The sequence below is a fragment of the Electrona antarctica genome (genome assembly GCF_951216825.1).
Source record: "Electrona antarctica genome assembly, chromosome: 1".
Classification (NCBI taxonomy): domain Eukaryota; kingdom Metazoa; phylum Chordata; class Actinopteri; order Myctophiformes; family Myctophidae; genus Electrona; species Electrona antarctica.
Window position 1 is genome coordinate 39,066,014 of NC_136806.1, and position 15,457 is coordinate 39,081,470.

Genomic DNA, 15,457 nt, shown 5'->3' on the forward strand with positions numbered 1-15,457 from the left:
AATTGGATTTCAATGTAATGGGTCCTGGGACATGGGTGGTCTTTTAGATGGGTCCCAGGGACATTGTATGAGTCCTACTTCAACGACATTAGAGTACAGTACCGAGTACAATATTATTTGCATCCCAGGACCCCCGGGGGGTGACATGATCGTGTCCTTTCTCAATTTAGTGAGTCTAAGGGTGCAGGATTCAGCCTATTTTCATCACGTACAACTACTACAATACATCCAAAGCGGAACTGATGTTCGACTGTCGTTTTTTGTTAGCGTGTCTGTGCACACAGGACAAAACTATAACGTCCTCTGAATCCAATCCTAAATCCTAAATCCTCTCCCCCTGGCCTGAACTGAGGAGGAACTGACCCCGGCATGCAGTTAATATGTCCTGTTTCCATGGCAGCGTGACACAGGTTTTGCAGTGATTCCACTTCTCTGGATAGTGGAGTGGTCTGAGATATGGAGCTATTGTTAACCAGACCTTCTCTCTGGATAGTGGAGTGGTCTGAGATATGGAGCTATTGTTAACCAGACCTTCTCTCTGGATAGTGGAGTGGTCTGAGATATGGAGCTATTGTTAACCAGACCTTCTCTCTGGATAGTGGAGTGGTCTGAGATATGGAGCTATTGTTAACCAGACCTTCTCTCTGGATAGTGGAGTGGTCTGAGATATGGAGCTATTGTTAACCAGACCTTCTCTCTGGATAGTGGAGTGGTCTGAGATATGGAGCTATTGTTAACCAGACCTTCTCTCTGGATAGTGGAGTGGTCTGAGATATGGAGCTACTGTTAACCAGACCTTCTCTCTGGATAGTGGAGTGGTCTGAGATATGGAGCTACTGTTAACCAGACCTTCTCTCTGGATAGTGGAGTGGTCTGAGATATGGAGCTATTGTTAACCAGACCTTCTCTCTGGATAGTGGAGTGGTCTGAGATATGGAGCTATTGTTAACCAGACCTTCTCTCTGGATAGTGGAGTGGTCTGAGATATGGAGCTATTGTTAACCAGACCTTCTCTCTGGATAGTGGAGTGGTCTGAGATATGGAGCTATTGTTAACCAGACCTCTCTGGATAGTGGAGTGGTCTGAGATATGGAGCTATTGTTAACCAGACCTTCTCTCTGGATAGTGGAGTGGTCTGAGATATGGAGCTATTGTTAACCAGACCTTCTCTCTGGATAGTGGAGTGGTCTGAGATATGGAGCTATTGTTAACCAGACCTCTCTGGATAGTGGAGTGGTCTGAGATATGGAGCTATTGTTAACCAGACCTCTCTGGATAGTGGAGTGGTCTGAGATATGGAGCTACTGTTAACCAGACCTCTCTGGATAGTGGAGTGGTCTGAGATATGGAGCTATTGTTAACCAGACCTTTCTGGATAGTGGAGTGGTCTGAGATATGGAGCTATTGTTAACCAGACCTTTCTGGATAGTGGAGTGGTCTGAGATATGGAGCTATTGTTAACCAGACCTTCTCTCTGGATAGTGGAGTGGTCTGAGATATGGAGCTATTGTTAACCAGACCTTTCTGGATAGTGGAGTGGTCTGAGATATGGAGCTATTGTTAACCAGACCTTCCAGCCTAATGATTACGTCAACCCAGTGACATGCAGGACTCTCTGAAGGCCTGCACACTGAGGCTGACACTGGATGGACTTTTTTTTTGTAACTACACTTTATCATGATTTTGTAAGCCATTTTCTTTCCACCTGGTGCCAATTGCCTAAGCTGTAATTCTGGGCGCTACTCTCTTTGCCAACCTGGGGAGAGCCCCGGACTGAGCTCATGCTTCTTTCAATGCATGAGAAGTGAGCAGGCCGCTTCTTATCACCTGACCGGGGGGAGTTTCCCCGGTGAGACATGACGTGTGGAAGGAACATGTTATTCCAACCTGTTCCTTTCCCCTTCCATCAGGCTGACCAGGGGGAGGCAGTATAGAGACCAGGATAACTGCATGTTTTTGTGAGGATACCTAGAACAGGCCAACTCCACACAGAAAGGCCCTTTCGCCAACCCCACTTAGGGAAACCCCGGGACCTAGCTGTGAGGCAACAACGCTACCGACTGCACCACAGTGCCCCGGAGTTACTTGCCTTTGACATGGACATATCTGTTGCCATGGTTTTACTCTAATGCTGTCACTGTGGAATGGTGATATTTAAACACATTGAACCTGGCTGCGTCCCTATGTTGGGAACATTCTAATGTAAAAGTGTAAAGAGCAAATCTACCAGCAGCAGTACATTAGCTTGAGCTTTTCTATCATCTATTTTAGCTATGCGTTGTACAATATTAGTGCTAGTAATATTAGTAATAGTTTATAGGGCTTACTGTAAGTGGTTAATTGTGCAATGATCATTAATGGCCGTACAGTAATGTTTGCAGCATGAATCTCTCTCTCTCTCTCTCTCTCTCTCTCCCTTGCAAGCACGCATGCATGCATGCACGCACGCATACCTATCAATCCTTTCCTTTTTGAAGATTGGGTGCAACCTGCAGTGTCCTTGCCTCATCCAGTTGTCTTGTCAATGCTAGTAGAGCATCATCATCTATCACCATGACAACGGATGTTCCCACCTCCTCTTTCAGGCATAGTGGTCCCTCCCCCATGATCACTCCTCTCCCTTGATTGGTTCATATCGTATGTGGGAGCTGTAAGCAGTAGCCTCGAGAGGGGGACTCATCCAGGGGTTTAAGTTGGGGGGGCGTGACGTACTGTAGCTGCTGAGGTTGTGGGCTTAGATCCTCACGGGGATGGAGATTAGTAACACACGCACACACACATACACACACGCACGCGTGTGCACACGTGCGGGTGTAAGCACGGCAAACACAAACACTCACAAACACACCGTGTCAGCACAATGGCACAATGGCGCTCATGCACAATAAGCCCTGTAATGATCAAATGATTTTCAAAAGGTGCTCTCATCCAGCGCGGAAGCAGATTCACCCGGAGTGGGGCTAGGGCAAGCAAGAAGCCAATTCAGATGACTTGACTTCAGAAGACAAGATAACATCTGTTGTAGCAGGATAAGAAGGAGAGGAATCTTCACAGAAATTACCTCATATGAAAGCGAGCAACACAAACGTACTATATAGACACACAGTGCCGTGATACAGATACAGTAAAATCCTCAGTGTTGTTTTATCCATTTATACTGTAACTGCAAGGGATCATACCTGAGGGTAAAGGATTGATAGTTAGGAACAAAATGTACCCTTAAAGGTCTACTCTGTAACTCAAAGGTTACAAACGTAACCAAATCCATGCTGAGGATTTGTCAATGTTACACTGTGTGTTACACAGTGTTTTTCAGTGTTACATGGATTCCCAGTCTCCGGACCGTTGCGAGCTCCCGTACTACCTAGGGACTAAACAGCTCCTGTCAGATTGGGTTAGAGCTGGCTGTTCATGCCCTTAGCCCCGGGGAAAGGATGCATGGTTAGCTCTGGACTGGGAGAATGCTGATGAACACAACTTTGGAAAGAACAATTGGAACAAACAGTTGGGCACTGCGTGTGCCACAGATGTAGCCTACTCACGAGGCTCAAAAGGTTTAAAATGTGTGCATATATGTGCATGTGTGTGAGCAATTGTGTAAGCATATTTTGTGAATGCGTTTGTGTGTGCGTGCGGGAATTCATGCATGCGAGTGAGTGTGTGTGCATGCGTTCATGCATGCACCCCACTGTGGGTTCCAGTGTGAGGGTGACGGGCCCATTGGTCAGTGTGATGGATAGGGGTGCTGTGTGCTAGATGGATGGTGTGAGGAGTGGGTGTCTCTCCGGAGCACACTTTACCACCTCTGGGCCTTTAATGAGAATGACCTTTAGCCTTTAACGACCCTCTGAAGAATACTGATCACCTGACGCACGCACGCACGCACGCACGCACGCACGCACGCACGCACGCACGCACGCACGCACGCACGCACGCACGCACGCACGCACGCACGCACGCACGCACACACACACACACACACACACACACACACACACACACACACACACACACACACACACACACACACACACAGACAATCTTTCAAAATGTAGGCCTAATATCATATGTCCTTCCATGTGATGTAGGCATCACATGGAAGGAGGTAGGGCCCGCACACCATATTTAGGCAAAGGAATTACTTTATTAAAAACGTTTCAATCTCACAGGATCTTCCATCAGGTCAGTATGGTAGGCTTCACAAACAGGATTTGATTGGCCAAGCTGCATGTGGTGTAGTGTTCTGATTGGCCAAGCTGCATGTGGTGTAGTGTTCTGATCAGCGCTTTAGATCAGTGGTTTTCAACCCTTTTCATAGCAAGGTCCATTATTTATTTGGCATTTGAGCCACAGACCACCATTAGATGAGATTTAGCTTCTCAGACCCAAAGACCTCTTTTTGGTCCACAATTCCATTCTGTATTTACGTGGTACCATAGGAGAGATAACAGGCAAACGTTGATCAATATAACAATACTTCTACATTCTATAATTATCAGTCTACATAGAGTCTACATAACATCATTTACAGGAAGTCTACATTGTAGACTTCCTGTAAATGAAGTAATGCAGATATTTAACAATAATTGAACTCTTAAAAGGATCCCTGGCTAATAAGACAAATATGCCTTAATATATCATAATTTCCCTCTATAACTAAAATCAAAAATTTAAAACACCTTAAATATTTTATTTATTTATTGATAATCTTTCACTCAATAGAGAGAAGCTGATGATGTCATATGTCCATGTGTGGTCTAGCCCTATACTATGGAATGTATGGATTTGATATGCTAATAAAAACAACGTAATATTTCCTCAGGTTAATATGAGCATCAAAGCAATATTTTAAATACTTTTTATTAGCAAATGCATTCCTTACATTTCATAGGAATGGACCACACATGGGCAAATTACATAAACTTGCGACAGGAGTTCTCCCGAGTGAAAACGTCTAAAATATATATATATATATATATATATGATGTATTAAGGCATATTTGTCTCATTAGCCAGGGATCCTTTTAAGAGCTTAAAATGAAACCAAAATGGCCACGTAAGGTAAGGGTCCATTTGGTTTAATTTTACGCTCTCAAGAGTTAAAGATCTATAAGGGTCGATTTGGTTACAAGCTCCATCATTTAGCTGGGGACCACCTGGAACAGCCCCTCAAGGTCCCCGGACCACTGGTTGAGAACCACTGCTTTAGATGAATACTAGAACGTTTGCCTCAAAACACAGTGGCCTCGGGCGTACAGCCAGCGTAACGGCTCTGCCTGGTATTCCTAAACATCACCTCGGTAAACTATGCCTTAAAACCTAACCTTATTCCTAACCTTAACCTCAGTAAAACGGTGCCAAAACCTAACCCTATTCCTAAACGTATGCCTAACCCTAAACGTATTTCTAACTTATTCTCAGTAAAACAAGAATACAAGAACCGCCCCACCGAGCGGTCGGTGTGAGGTCGACGGAAAAATATTAGGGCACGTGTGTTTTAAGGCGAGCATTCCGGTTACCCTTTAGCCGTTACATCTCGTACTGTAAATGTAGTGTTTTGTTCATCGTAGGCTTTCCTGCAAGGAAGTCAGTTTGAAAGTCTTCAACCGGATCACACTTTATTGATTGCAGTCATTTCATGTTCATACATATCAGCTGCATCTGAAGCACATCTTCAATCTAGAAGAGCCATTTTGAACAGTGCGGCACCACTGTGCACAGTTTGATCAAATACACCCAAAAGGATCTTTTGATGTTACGAGTTGAACGCCTCGGTGTGTGTGAAGCTCTCTCAGGACTTAAATATCCATTTTCAACTAAGCATAATGGTTCACATTATGTATTCATGACAGTAAAATCAATCACAGGGAAGTTGATGAGTCATTCCTCCACGTTTTGTCAAATCCAGTGCTGCAGATAAAATAACAAGCTCTGATGACAGTATGAGAGCAAGGAGCAGATTATCCCCCCTCACATTGGTTTGGCACCTCAACATTTTTATTGCTTAATTGCATGTAATTATTCTAATGTCATAATGGGCCAATTACGGTCTCCGCCTGGAGACCGGTGCAGTGCTGTTGTTTCATCTTGTGTTAATGGTTTTTTTACCACTTTTTTGTTTTGTGTGTTGCCGTGTTGTGTCGTTGTAACGCGTTGTCGACTAATGTGTTCCCTGTGCTGTTGTGTTGCTCTATTAGCGATTCCTAAGCTGCTAATGGGCCCACAGATCTGAGGGCATCGTGTATTTGCATTCATTACTGTGAGTGGGGTTTAAGATGAAGGATTTGCACAAAATGAGGCCAAGCGTGCAAGCCCCCTCCCACCACCACACACACCAGAAAGCCCTGTGTTTCAAACCCCACCACCACCACCACTAGCAAGGCCTGCTACAACTGCCCTCACCAGCAGAAAGCCCTGAGTTACAACCCCCCAAAGAAAGTTCAAAAATTATCTACAAGGTCACAAGCATTGTATTGCGATGCGTTGTGAGCTTGTAGTTTGGCTATTTTCACATTTTCCAAAAAAAAATCGGAATGTGCATCGGACTCAAATCCCCCCCCCCCCACACACACACACACACACACACACACACACACACACACACACACACACACACACACACACACACACACACACACAAATACAAACCCTGTGTGTGCAACCCCCTCCCCAACCACCCGAATACTCATGTGTTGTTGTATAACCTCATGCTTTCACACACCTGGCTGATGTTTGTTCAGGCTGTATATTCCCTCTGGAGTTCCAACATTATAGCAGCTTTATGTAATACAAGGATATGATGTGAAATAGAGTATGTACCCCTTTCATCGCTCTCTCTCTCTCTCTCTCCCTCTCTCTCTCTCTCTCTCATCCTTCCGTACCTGCTCTCTAGTTGATAAGTGGAGGTTCAATCGTCAGTGCTGAGGCGGTATGGGACCATGTGACCATGGCGGACCGCGAGTTGGCGTTTAAGGCTGGCGACGTCATCAAGGTGCTGGACGCCTCCAACAAGGACTGGTGGTGGGGCCAGATCGACGAGGAGGAGGGATGGTTCCCTGCCAGCTTTGTACGGGTGAGTTAGCCTGCCGACAGCAAAACACACACCCCTAAACGCACACACACACGCACGCACGCACGCACACGCGCACACACGCACGCATGCACGCACGTCGCACGCACTAGCCAGTGGAATAATGCCTGACTTTAATAATACATAACAAAGGAGAGATCAGAGAGCAACTAGCTAAGTGCCTCTATCTGGTCTGCAGGGGAGACACAACACACAGAATATTAATGAGATGCACTGTGTGTGTGTGTGTGTGTGTGTGTGTGTGTGTGTGGGTGCGTGTGTGCGTGTGTGCGTGTGTGTGTGTGTGTGTGTGTGTGTGTGTGTGTGTGTGTGTGACTCCATGTATGCAGAGCAAGACTTCACTTTACCAGTTTATGTAATAATATTATAACCCCATATCTGAGATAAATGAGTCTGACAGTGTTGTTAGCGCATCTAGACACGTACATACATTCAAATTCAAAACACACACAATACAGTACACAGTGAGGCTGGCGACGGAGGTCTTTCAGAACTTCAGACCCGTGTTCAAACAGGATTACCTCTTTCCCAGGTGTTTTGTTTCGCCCCAGGCGGACAGGGTTTTGAGGTTAGGTTTAGGCATTATTTCTGTGAGGTTAGGGTTAGGCATACTGTAGTGTTGTTGAGGTTAGGGTATGGTTTAGCATAGTTTTAGTGAAGTTAAATGTTAGGGTTTAAGCGCAATGAAGGCGAAACACCAAGGAAAGAGGGAGTCCCGAGTTCAAACACTCCCTCATGACCATCCCCCCCGCCACCTCTTCATCCCCAACCCTTGCATCTTCATCATGTCCACACCTGAGAGGGCGGGGCTAAGCCTCCCCCTGCCCCGCCCCCCCAAAACAGACCAAACAGTTTGTCTCTCTGTTCTGTCATTCTTTCTCCCCTGAAGGTGGAACCCCACCCTCCACAGCCCCAAACAAAACAGGTTTTCTATATCAACCCCATAGCAACTCCAAGGTTCCAAAACACTACGTCAAAGGTGCGTTTGTTATCCCCCCCCCAACCACAACCACCACCACCCCTTGCGCCCAGACTCATCTCCACCCATCCATCCACCATCCACCCCCTCGCCCCTCCGCCCGCTCCAGTCTTCTGTGCGTGCAAACGTTCTCCCCGGCAAACATACCAGAACCAGTCCATTCCAGGCATTAACGCTCCCATTCTCCCTGCTCATCATCTTCCTCTCCAGGGCCGGCAGAGAGTCAAAAGTAAACATCCTTTCAAGTCTTTTTAAAGGGTTATTGAAAATGCGTAATATTTTTGTATTCGTATTCATTATCTTGACATATCCATTTTAAAGTGCAAGACAACTTTATTTTTTATTTGTTTTTACATTATAGTCTAAAATCCAATTTACTATTGACTCTGACATTGTAATTCACTGTTAATACTACTATAACTGGTCTGTGATCAGTGTTAATGCTGCTATAACTGGTCTGTGGTCAGTGTTAATGCTGCTACTAGCTGGTCTGTGGTCAGTGTTAATGCTGCTACTAGCTGGTCTGGGGTCAGTGTTAATGCTGCTACTATAGCTGGTCTGTGGTCAGTGTTAATGCTGCTATAACTGGTCTGTGGTCAGTGTTAATGCTGCTACTAGCTGGTCTGTGGTCAGTGTTAATGCTGCTACTAGCTGGTCTGTGGTCAGTGTTAATGCTATAGCTGATCTGTGGTCAGTGTTAATGCTGCTACTAGCTGATCTGTGGTCAGTGTTAATGCTGCTATAGCTGATCTGTGGTCAGTGTTAATGCTGCTATAGCTGATCTGTGGTCAGTCACCCTCATGTCACTCTGCTTGTCTGTGGCGCTGCATCGCTCATCCTGTGTTTGGCATCCTAACCGTCAGCCCTTTGATGTTATCCTGGCAAACTGTGTGTAATAAGGTGCCTCTGCTGCAGAAATCACCTGGCCGTGTGTGTGTGTGTGTGTGTGTAGCAGAATGGCTCAGAGCCTCTGCCTGATGGCCTCAAAAGTCTAATATCTCCCCCGGTCCATAGGGATACCCCTTTGGTCTAGTGGTTAAGATATTGGACTTTCACGCGAGAGACCCGAGTTCGAATCCCAGGCGTTACACGTGCCGCTGCCAATACTGAGATACGTGTGTGTGTGTGTGTGTGTGTGTGTGTGTGTGTGTGTGTGTGTGTGTGTGTGTGTGTGTGTGTGTGTGTGTGTGTGTGTGTGTGTGTGTGTGTGTGTGTGTGTGTGTGTGTGTGTGTGTGTGTGTGTGTGTGTGTGTGTGTGGAGACTGAGTGTGTGTGTGTGTGTGTGGAGCCTGAGTGTGTGTGTGTGGAGCCTGAGTGTGTGTGTGTGTGGAGCCTGAGTGTGTGTGTGTGTGGAGCCTGAGTGTGTGTCTGTGGAGGTTGTGCATGGTGTGTCCTCTGGGCACCAGTCCCAAGCAGAACCTTATGAATGGACTGTGGAGTTTGGCAGTGTCTTCTCGCTGGACCCAGATCCACTGCCCAGATGACCAACACCTCTGTTCTGTGTGTGTGCGTGTGTGTGTTCGTGTGTGTGCGTGCGCGTGCACGCATGCGTGTATTTCTGTGCATGGTTGGAAGGTGAATAATGTATGCGTGAAGGATTTTGTGGTATACAATGTTAACTGCTGGGAATTGATGCATTGTATGAAATATTTTTATTTATAGTATTGCGTAACTGATGAACTAACATTCAGACTCTGCAAATTTCTGACTGTGTGTGTGTGTGTGTGTGTGTGTGTGTGTGTGTGTGTGTGTGTGTGTGTGTGTGTGTGTGTGTGTGTGTGTGTGTGTGTGTGTGTGTGTGTGTGTGTGTGTGTGTGCGTGTGTGTGGTTGCGTGTGCGTGCGCATGTGTGTGTGTGTGTGTGTGGGTGCGTGTGCGTGCGTGCGTGCGCGCATGGCCTTTGGTCCTCAGCTGTGGGTGAACCAGGAGGATGGAGGTGTGGAACCAGCAGAGGGGACCAGTGAGGTGCAGAACGGACACCTGGACCCCACCAATGACTGCCTGTGTCTGGGCTCACCCCTCCAGAACCGAGACCAGATGAGAGCCAATGTCATCAACGAGATCATGAGCACAGAGAGACACTACATCAAACACCTCAAGGACATCTGCGAGGTAGTAAACACCTGGCTGACACACACACACACACACACACACACACACACACACACACACACACACACACACACACACACACACACACACACACACACACACACACCCGTGTGTGTGTGTGCGTGTGTGCGTGTGTGTGTACGTTATGCTGCGTTCACAAGGGCGGATGCAAAAGATACAAAGATGCAAAGATGCAAAGCTACACAGACAGTGTATTTGTAGCTGTTGAGCAGCAGCAGGAGGACGTTTGTTGGCAGCTCAACCACTGTAACGTTCCAACACAGATGTGCGTACCATTGTTTAAAGGATGGTGTTTAGAGGACGTTAATATCCCTTTTGAGTGCCTGGCTGTATGCACCAGAATGTTGTGTCGGGATTCACACTGGTGCATCCGTTATGTGCAGCCCTGGTTATTAGTGCTCTCCGCTGCATGGATGTGCCTAGACTTTGGTCAGCAGTAACATATCCCCCCCCCCCCCCCCCCCCTAAGATCATAAAATACCTTAACGGGTTCATCTAGGGTGGGAGGTATAGGTGAATGAATATGGAATATTATATTCCATCTTCCATATAATATAGAAGATCTAAGCAGGAGGATCTAGGGTGGAGGCATGTGAATGAAGATGGAATATAGAAGATCTATGCAGGTGGATCTGGGCTGGGAGGTAGGTGAGTAAAGCACCCAAAGCTCAGATGATACACTGAACAGTAGTGGGGGCAGCCCGCTATATAAATGCTTGACAGTCGTGCGTGAATGAATGATGTGTTGTTTGGTTGTAAATTACACGCTATCAAATGGTCCAATCACTCACCTAAAGCCAGGTAGTAGTTTTCTGGTTGAACTTGCATCGCTCATCCAGCAGACGGTAGGAAGGTACAGCTCACTTTGCACGATGGTGTTGCTTGCCACGCGTCGTCTTGCCACGCGTCGTCTCAAGTGACGACGTGTTGTTAGCTTGTTGATCTGTTCTTGTCGTCAAGCGGCACCATAATGGCACGAGACTAGGAGGAGACGTGTCATAATAAATGTTTTTATAAATGAAAGAAGAATATAATTTATCAGCTTTAAATTTATAGTGTTCAGTTCCAATTTTGTCAGCACATGTTTTTGTTTCAAAGTTTCCGATAAAACTGGTATCTCGGCCTGTAAATGTATTCTCTGTTTACTAAAGAGTATAGAGAGGGAGACCCCTGTTACTGAGCAAACACTTTATAGCAAGGATTACAGAATATAGAGCTAGTTATTTTAACAAAACAAATATCATTAACTGTCTTCCCAGCTGTATCTCATTTGTAATCAGCCCTCATGTGTAGGTCCAATTGTCTGGTCACTTGGTTTGTTTGTGATGTATTCAAAACACTACCGGCCTGGCTGCCATGCATTTGGGTTCTCACCACACCAGTAGCCTATGTGGCGTTATTATATTCTGAGTAAATGGTTATACATAATTCAATTCAATTGTGATTTCTATGGCTGTTTCTTCAGTGTAATGCGCCAACTTCAGCCAGGCAAATTCCTTCATGTGCAAACGTAACTCTGAAAAGACTGATTGTGATTGTATTCATAACCAGGCTGGTGTTTTGTGGAACCATAGACCAGAGGCATTTCTTTAATCACTTAAACCCTCTACTAGTTTCCTTCTATACTGAATAATTTCGCTGAAAATATCAGATCTACAAGCTCATAACGTGACAGAATAGGGATTAGGGTGTTTAACCCATTTAGACCTGAGGACGCATCTGTGTCATATTATAGCTTTTAACCCATTTTGGGCGGGAACCCCTTTTGGTGTTTTAACTAAGCATTATGTTATACTTTAGCTATTGAAAAATAGCAGATCTACAAGCTCATAGCGCGCCACCGAGTGGCGCGCTATGAACTTGTAGGTCTGCTATTTTTGGAAAATCGTAAAAATGCGGCACAAATCTTTGAATATATATTCTTTCAGAGCGAACGTTTTTTTTATTTCGACGTCAGGCCTGAATGGGTTAAGGTGTGTGTGTGTGGATAATAGATAATGTATTTTGTGTATTGCTAAGCTCTCATATTACTGTACGAGGGTCTTGCAGGCTTAGCAATAGCTGCATTATTAATTTATTAGTGCCATATAACTGTTGCCATTTTGTGACCCAACATGATTCACCAACCAGCAGCCTGCGTTTTCTTGCCCTCGGCCCCCTGCTGTCAAAGAGGTTTAGGCTGCTCTCCACTGTTGGAGCACCGTGCTAACCACTTTGAACCTTACGTCCCAAAATATGGACACCAGGTTGTCAAAAATGTCAAGCTTGCGTGTCGCGATGTTGTGGAGTTTTGCATTATCATGTACCACAAAGTATACCATAACCTATAAACCATACAATATATACTGTGGACTTTTCATATTTACCCACACTGTGGGGATAGATTGTTTATTTACAGTAAAAGATTCATGAACGTATTTACATTTATATTTATACCTGTTAATGTGAATCAAATGTCATCGTCCAAGTGCGGAGGGCCAAACAACACCTTAAATCTCCTTTTGTTTTTGGTTCTTCATTCCTAATCCCTGTACATTACTACCTGACTGTTAACTCCAATTATGTACCTGGCCTGTGTTTTATAATGCGGTACTGCCATGACGTAAACTATTGCCCACATGGGATCAATAAAGGTGTATCGATCTATCTATAAAACAGGACGTAAGTGGTTAAGGATAGCTAACATACAGCTGGAACCCTGTTACTGTTGCAGGGCTACCTGCGACAGTGCAGGAAGCGCGTGGACATGTTCAACGATGACCAGCTGAAGGTGATCTTTGGAAACATCGAGGAAATGTACCGCTTCCAGATGGGCTTCGTCAGGGACCTGGAGAAACAGTACAACACAGAGGATCCGCACCTGTCAGAGATAGGACCCTGCTTCCTAGAGCATGTGAGTGGAAAACGGTCGATACAATATTCTGTCTCGCTCATCACAAACACACACGCACACACACACACACACACACACACACACGCACGCACACACGCACAGTACAAAATGCTCATGATCTTTATGTATTCTCTGTACTTTCTTCAACCCACTGTTTCTCAGAAACCACAGTGGATATCCTGTCCACATTGGCTTGTCTCTCCTCATCACGTAGTACAGTAGGCTATATCTGAGAGACAATTCAGCGCTCCTTGCTTCATCCCCTCTGGTCATATTGTGTCCTCTGTATTCCTGCCCCACAGCAAGATGGGTTCTGGATCTACTCGGAGTACTGTAACAACCATCTGGACGCCTGTATGGAGCTGAGCAAGCTGATGAGAGATGGCAGGTACCAGCACTTCTTTGAGGCCTGTCGTCTCCTGCAGCAGATGATTGATATCGCCATCGACGGCTTCCTTCTCACCCCCGTCCAGAAGATCTGTAAATACCCACTGCAGTTGGCGGAGCTTCTCAAATACACAGCCCAGGAGCACAGGTACAGCACAACACTCAAAAGACTGTGTTAACAGGCATGCTAATACACTGATCCTACCATGGATATAATAACTCTGTTATTGAACAGGTCATTTAAACACAGCTATCTGATTGCCAAAATCAGGGTGCGGTCTTATTCGACGTCAGCTAAACCTGATTTTGATGTATCTGGTCATGTGAGAGTTTTGTTAGATTTCTTTCTAATATCCACATGCCTGAATACATACGCAAGACGTTATAAGAAACCTTACTTTTGTACATCCTAGTAGTCCACGTGCTAGTAGTCCTTGGTCTGTCTGATGTTGAGCTGGAGGTGGTTGTTGTCACACCACCCTAAGAAGCTCTCCACCATGGCTGTGTACTCCTCCTTGTCATCCATGATGCAGACAATGGAGCAGTCATCAGAGAACCTTTGTAGGTCGCACATACTCAACTTGATATGGAGGTCGTAGGTGTAGAACACTAAAGGTGATCATCTCTCTACGTATATTCATTGTTGTTATTATGTTTCTCAGACCTACAGTAGGTTCAGCTGACATACAGCAGCAGTGCTTGACTGTTTGTAGCTGGTTATCTTTCAAACCAGGTGTTCTAACCTCACAGGAGTTTGAACACTGTAGTGATTGGTCACATACATACGGTAGCCTTCCAGTGGCAGCTTGCTCTTGTCGGCTTTTACCAGATGGAATTACAGACTATATGTAGCATTCTAAGGCTGTGGAACAGATAGGCTGGCTTGAGAGACTAGGTAGGCACAGTTTAGAAGGTGGGTTGCGCACATTCAGTTCATCGCTGGTGCGCAACACAGAGTAACAGTTCAAAAGGAATAAAAGTCCGCACAACAGCATCAATGCATTAGTGCTTTGATCTAGGTAGACACAGACCTCCATGCGGAGATGTGGGTCTTGTTTTGAAAGGCAGCTGATGCTTGTTCATGCTGCCGTCTGCAAATGTCTGCACGATACTGACAGTCATCCATCTGCAACAGTGAAGGCAGGTGGTGTGCTGTGGGTTAGGTGCTGGTATTTCTTTGGCAGACTGCTTGGCGGGCGAGCGCAAACACACACACACACACACACACACACACACACACACACACACACACACACACACACACACACACACACACACACACACACACACACACACACACACACACACACACACACACACACAGTCTCCTCTGGAGCTGTTGGCCTGTAGCCTATCCTCCAGTCTGTTCTTGTAACTGTGTACAGTAAACTGTGTACAGTAAACGCTGCTTCAGTCTAATTAATTGCTGGCATAACCTGATTATTTCCAGTAATCGAGGAATAACCGTGCGTGTTCTGTGAACAAACGCAGCCCAGGAGCACAGGTACAGTTCTCAAACACTCATTCACTTGAATTCTCTTCTAGGGCTGCCCTTGATTGCACACATGTGTGAGTTGTGAAATGTACTCGTACACTCGCAGTCACAGGACTGCTTTTGACAAAGCGCATGTTCCTTAGCCAGGATGGGACTGAAGCCAGATCACCATACTGTGCCTGCCAGACCTCATGTATCACTGCTAGGAGCTGAGGGACTACACACACACACACGCACACGCACACACACACACACACACACACACACACACACACACACACACACACACACACACACACACACACACACACACATATATCCGATATAAATGGTGCGTGCAAACCACACAATTGCAGACACACACCATCTTCCATAGAATTGGATCAGTAACAAGTCTTCCATATAATTGGACCAGTAACAAGTCTTCCATAGAATTGGATCAGTAACAAGTCTTCCATAGAATTGGACCAGTAACAAGTCT

At 45.7% G+C, this 15,457-nt stretch overlaps 1 protein-coding gene across 6 annotated transcripts in view; it reads left to right on the forward strand.

The window, feature by feature from the left end:
- LOC306929830 (rho guanine nucleotide exchange factor 9) overlaps positions 1-15,457 on the forward strand; it is a 214,906-nt gene that overhangs the window by 35,026 nt on the left and 164,423 nt on the right. For all 6 annotated transcript variants that reach the window (XM_079510562.1, XM_079510560.1, XM_079510563.1 and 3 more), the window contains 4 exons: positions 6,893-7,072; positions 9,980-10,180; positions 12,915-13,094; positions 13,397-13,629. In XM_079510562.1, coding sequence (XP_079366688.1) covers positions 6,893-7,072; positions 9,980-10,180; positions 12,915-13,094; positions 13,397-13,629 — 794 coding nt within the window. The remainder of the gene's footprint in view (positions 1-6,892; positions 7,073-9,979; positions 10,181-12,914; positions 13,095-13,396; positions 13,630-15,457) is intronic.